The sequence below is a fragment of the Physcomitrium patens genome, chromosome 11 (genome assembly GCF_059467195.1).
Source record: "Physcomitrium patens ecotype Gransden chromosome 11, ASM5946719v1, whole genome shotgun sequence".
In the NCBI taxonomy this organism is placed as follows: Eukaryota; Viridiplantae; Streptophyta; class Bryopsida; order Funariales; family Funariaceae; genus Physcomitrium; species Physcomitrium patens.
Genome location: NC_143420.1, coordinates 14691576 through 14697663, shown reverse-complemented (window position 1 = coordinate 14697663; position 6088 = coordinate 14691576). Strand labels below are relative to the sequence as shown.

The 6088-nt window shown below is 37.9% G+C and overlaps 1 protein-coding gene across 3 annotated transcripts; it reads left to right on the top strand.

Annotated features, from left to right (window-relative positions):
* Positions 1-499: 499 nt before the first annotated feature.
* On the top strand, positions 500-2832 carry LOC112288125 (mitochondrial pyruvate carrier 1). Of its 3 annotated transcripts, none has more exons than XM_024531970.3 (4): positions 500-613; positions 897-1006; positions 1720-1916; positions 2334-2832. In XM_024531970.3, the coding sequence occupies exons 2-4, from the start codon at positions 914-916 to the stop codon at positions 2365-2367; spliced, it is 324 nt and encodes a 107-aa protein (XP_024387738.1). In that variant the 5' UTR covers positions 500-613; positions 897-913; the 3' UTR covers positions 2368-2832. The 3 variants fall into 3 exon arrangements, with proteins under 3 accessions (XP_024387738.1, XP_024387737.1, XP_024387739.1); XM_024531969.3 differs by having other exon boundaries at positions 892-1006; XM_024531971.3 differs by having other exon boundaries at positions 500-633; positions 892-1006.
* Positions 2833-6088: the final 3256 nt, after the last annotated feature.

The following is a 6088-nucleotide window of genomic DNA, read 5'->3' as shown; positions in this document are numbered from 1 at the left end:
TCTCTCTATGCCCTCCCCCCCTTTATTCCACCTTTTTTTTATTATTCTATTATTTATTTATTTATTTTTAAGGGTAACCACAATCTTCTCAAAATCCTTGAAAGAACCGTAAATCATAGTTCAAGGAACTGTACATCAGTCATGAAATATCCGTTTTGGATGCAAATACAATCAGGACCGTAGTCATGAAAAAGTACCCAAAGCCGTGAACCACCTCATGGGAGTTACACGAGTCCGCAAGCCGCACGCTCACGGCGACAGGCCCAGCTTCTCCTGGGCACAAAGACCGTGAACAGTGGGCTCAACCGAGGCCCTGAATACACAGACGTACCCAAGACCGTGCGACGAGGCAGACTGAAGACCGATGTACTGAAATTCCTATTCCCCGGTGGCACGGGATGATTGAAGGTGCGGATATAGGGACCTGAACCTATAACCAAGGCTCTCTTGCTCCTGTCGAGGCATCGTCGTCGCTCGGCCCGCACCCTCTCGATGCGATCGGGTCGCGTGTGCTTCTCGTATCCATCTTCAGCGCCATCGCTACATCACCGCACAACGTCATTTGGCAGCGACAGGTGGTTTCGCTTTCACGATCTCGCGCGAGTGTGAACCCGTGAGTGTCTCTTTCCACCGGTTTGTTCTGTATCTCCCTCGTACTGAGATTTGACAGTGGTTCCGTAGCGTAGGGTTGTTGGAAGAAGGGGATTCTGAGGCATCGAAGTGGGGTTGTGTGATGTGGGGGTTGTTTTTTTTCTTCAAATAATTGTTGGTGGGGTTTGATTGATAGGTAGAAATTCTCTGGCGGGTTTCAGTTGTGTCCGAAATTGGGGTCTGATCGCGGTTGTGTTTTGTGGATTGAAGTTTTCTGACATGAACTATTGAGTTGGGTAGGTTAGAGGAAAAAACCGCTGCCATGGCGGCGATGCGTGCATTCTGGAACAGTCCCGTGGGGCCGAAGACTACGCACTTCTGGGGTCCAGTGGCGAACTGGGGTTTCGTACTTGCGGTACTGACCTCCTTCTTCTCTATCACGAAGTGGTTCGACTGACTTGCTGTGAATGCGGCTGTGATTTGGGGTTGTGGATGGGACTGAAGCTCATACGAAGCATAGTGAAGTCAATGGGTTATGAGATTGGTCGGTGAAGAACTGAAGAGCAGTTATAATATGTTTGTAGTCAATCATGCATCATTTGTTATTGCCCTTTTATGTGTGTATTAGTTTCGAATCGATGACATGGGGCGCCGTATTGCCATGGTGAGATGGTGTTGTGTAAACCTTACTTTAAGTGGCCCTGAACTTCTGTATTAATTCAAGTGCATGATTTGCACGAAATGTACACGTCGCATTTGAGCTTTAGTCGCCTGAGCTGTCAAACAGATATTTCAGAAATTAGATTGCCAGGATTCTGAAACGTATGCTTCTAACAGAACAGGAACTTAGTTGCCCTTGTGAAATATGATTTGCTTGCTTTTCAGCTAAATGGTACCTCCTCTGCAGGTTGCATTGCCTTAAGAATCTATTATATTTGGCCCAGTTCAGCTGCAATCTGTTGTTTCAAAAGTCTGTTTTTTTAATAGCAGATTTTAGTCATGGACACTCTCCTATTGCTGGATCAGCAATATTTTCTCATCGACTTTATGAGAAAATAAGTCTTATCCTGTATCAGCAATATTTTGTGCAGCATACAATTATATAATGAGCTTGCTGCCGTGTTTTAGGGTTTGGTGGACACGCAGAAACCTCCCGAAATGATTTCGGGAAACATGACTGGCGTTATGTGCGTATACTCGGGTCTTTTCATGAGGTTCGCTTGGATGGTCAAGCCAAGGAACTATATCCTTCTTGGTGTCCATGCTTCCAATGAGTGTGTGCAGCTTTATCAGTTCCAGCGTTGGTATCGATGGTATAGCACTCAGTAAGTTCTTTTGCCGCATACCTCATACTTAAATAGTCTCTGCGTGTGTGTAAGCTGTATTGGGCATCCTGCGAAGATTGGAATTGTAGTCACGATGTCGTGGGGTCTGATTTTATATTTACTGATCTTATTGCATTCCAGTTGTCCGTAAATGTATGTGTCTGCAGACGCATTATTTAAGTGCACCATCTGTTCTGCAGAAAGACGCTCCTTCATAGGCTTAGATTCAGACCTGTCAATGTTTAGTGATGTCTCGAGAGACTGCTGATTTCTACACTTGGAGTAGAGGGAAAACATAAAACGGATTTTTTTGGATCCAGACGTAGGCAGATGTCATTACTTAAACTCGATGCATTGAAATTCTTCCAAAACTTGTTTTCATTGGGTCCTGATAATTGTGCGTGTATTGAACTGCAGGGCTGACGTGGAACCCAAAATTGCAGAATCCTAGGCACAGTCCTTGTTAGAAGTAGTTCTGCATTGCCTTATGATTTCACCACGGTTTTGACTGTGCAGTGATTCGTTCCTCGAAATTTTTGAGAAGCGTTTACCTTACACTGCACTACTCTCCGCAGTTGAGATTGGTTTCTACACATTTTATGTTGTTAGATAAGTTTTCTTAGACAAATAATCTTAGAAAACAGTGCTTCTCAACACCGTTGTATGTCATGTCACATCACTTCAGCCTCCCGAAAGAATAGGTGCTGTTGTTTCTATTGAAAATAATTAATCTTGGGTGTCAGTTTGTAGCCCTGTGGGGTGGTAAACCTGTTTCTTTACTTGTGATAAGAAATAGGGACACAACATGTGGTTGAGTTTTTTTTTTCGACTCTAATGGGGTCAACCTAATGCATTGGTTAGTGTTGGTGGTAACAGAAGGCATCTGAGACCCTAACACTCCACTAGCAGAGAAGCATATCAACCTATCTACCTTAACTTTAGTGATGGTTTAATTTTTCTAAATTATGTATTATTACTTTATTTCGTGAGACATTCTTTGAGCCATCTACGATCCTATTCAATTATGAGTAAACATTTTCTAGTTGTAGTTTTTCAATCATATGGTTGTACAAAGATAGACCACATCAATCTTAAGAAGTGTTGGGCACTCTGCCCTTCTATAACAGAAGAAAATACATTCATTTGTGTCCAAATTGTTTATAAGTATGATGGAAAGTTGAGGTTGTTCAAAATCTCTTTGATTTTAAGGCTTAAGAATGTTAGATACATTGTCTAAAATTTGATTTGTTTACTTGTAAAAGGATCTATAAGTTTTAAATTATAGTGAAGAATGCTTAAATGTACTATTCTATGTCCCTTTATGTTTGGATCAACTAAGTATTTTTATATATATCCAAATTAATTTGCTTATTCTTAGAAGTTTTTTTAAGTTCCCAAATGCATGTAGTAAGATCATATTTATTTGCATCTCCACAATTCAAGTATATTCTATCACCATACTTTTTAAACAAAGAAGATGAGCCATAGCTTGTAATACTTAACACATTTGTGAACAACAACAATGGTTGCATGCAAAGATGAGCTCTGACTTGGAGTTCAGCAAGTGTAGCATTCCGTATCAAGACATGTGACAAAGAAGAACATAGCAAAGATATGCAAAATATGAATCAAGAGTGTATGTAAACAAAAATTCATAAAAAGACAATATGTGATAACTACATGAAGTACTTGGGATCTGAGGCAATAAAGATAATGAATCCAAATATGTTAAGTGTAAGATGACAAACAAAGTTTCTAGCTCACAAACGGATTTTCAAGGCTCGCTGAAGCATTAAGGGACACAATCACAATGTGTCAAGGACACAAATTGAAAGAAGATGCATAAGGTTGTGGAATCTGTGTCAAAAGAAAAATAACAAAATAGAAGAAAGTATGTATATTCAAAGAAGAACTAAAATAGCTATTTCTAAAGACTAGAAAACATAAGATTCTTGAAACTAGACTAAAAACCAAGAAAGGGGTTGACAAAAGTGACGAAGGCCTCACTTTTGCCTCTATATATACAACTTAACTAAGGAATACATGGCAACATGCTATAAGACCTCTAATACACGTCTAAATTGCAAGACACATGTCTAATTTGCAAGACAAGTTTCCTAGGTGTATGCCATATATCCAACTTGTACTACAAATAGTCAACATGTTGACACGTGGCCTCTTTGTTGGCCAAGTTTTCAACTACCAATCACTTATAGACATGTATAAAAGCAAAGCAACGTCTATGAAGCTTCTAAGAAGCTTTCCACAAGATATTATCATATTTATCTACTTTGACTTACTTCTATCTATTCTTATTATCTAGATAATTATCAAGATAAATATGTATCTCTATGATATTACTCCCCCTTCTAGGGACGAATTCCACAAAGAGGGGTGATTATATGTAGATGAAGTCTACGATGTGCCAAATTATATTTGCCACATACTCTAATCTTTATTCCCTTTGAATGTAGTTGATAGGTCCCTTCAACCATCGATAATGTCCCATACCACAGCGGGAAGACTACCTTGATATTTGATTATTATTGAGGCCTTTATAACTTCCTTCAAATAAAATATTAGTAATACCATGAGGAGTGGTTTCTATCTCCAAAAGTATCACTAAACATCAGGAGTCTTTTCTAAGGTCGTGGTACCAAATAAATTGTATCTTGCCATCTATTCGAGGAAGAACACATTGTTCTTGAGGGTCTTCATGTCGATTTTGCCATCTTGAAGGTTGTGATAGTTGCAATGTCTCATCAAGTAGCTCAACAAATGATAGCTCTTGAATTGAATCTGCTTGTTGTTGGTTCTCCATCTCCTAAGTACTAAAAGATCTTAAGAAACAATGATATAAGATGGAATGAAATCTCCATTGGACTTGCTTTGCTTTATAGCAAAGAATTTTTTGACTTTTTATCTTGGTTTTGATGGATGTCATTGATTAAAAGCTTTAACTTTGGCTAATGCATTTGCTAGATTCCTGGATAGCTCCTATTTATGTTCATTAATGTCATACCTACGCCAATGTACTAGATATTCTAACCTATTTCGATGCCACCTTGAATCTAAGACTTCTTCCACCTCAAATTCTTCATTATTTTCCATTTCTATAAGAGGTGGTGGCATTTGTCTCCTTCCTTGTATATCCATTCTCTTGTATGGCTCAAATAAAGACACATGAAACATAGGATGGATTTTCATAGACTTCAATAGATGTAATCGAGAAGCAACTGGATTGATTTGTTTACAAATAGAAAATGGTCAAAGCCTACAATAATCCAGCTTATCACAAGGACAAATAATTTTAATATTACAACATAGTAATAATACCTTATCTCCCACGTGGAATTGAGGTTGTTCCTTGTGATAGACATCTGCATTGGCTTTTTGTCGTTCTTTAGCTTCTTTTAATTGTGCCTTGATTGTTGCATGTAGCTTTGACAATTGATTTGTCACATCTTTTGCTGCAGGATTATCAACTTCTAAAAAGTCAAAAGTGTCAAATCATAGGTGATAACCATAATTGGAAAAAAAAGGTGTTTGTTGAGTAGAAGAATGTACCGAATTATTGTAAGCAAACTCTACCAATGACAAAAGAATTGTCCAATCATCTTATTGATAGATGTTGGTACACCTCAAATACTACTCTAAAACTTGATTTACCTATTCTGTTTGTCCATCAATTTGAGGGTGGAAAATTTAAGATAATTTTATATCCACCTTCAATATCATGAAAAGAGTTCTCTAAAATCTTGATAAAAATTATTTTCTTCTATCTGATATGATATCTTTTGGTAATCCATGATAGCGATAGATGTTGTTAAATAAGAGTTAAGCTGTTCCTTCACATGTGATAGATTTTGTACATAATATAAAATATGCCATCTTTGTGAAATGATCTACAATCATGAATATGGAATTATATGAACTTGAAATTGAAAGATCTGTAATAAAATCCATAGAGACTGAAGACCATGGTTGTTCTGGTATAAGTAATGGTTGGAGGAGTCCATAAATTTGATGATGAGGATTTTTTAATCTTGAACAAACATCACATGTCTGTACAAATTCTTTAATAGCCTTCCACATTTGAGGCCACTAAAAATCTTTGAATATAAGCTCCAAAGTCTTATTATATCCAAAATATCTTGCTACAAGGAAATTGT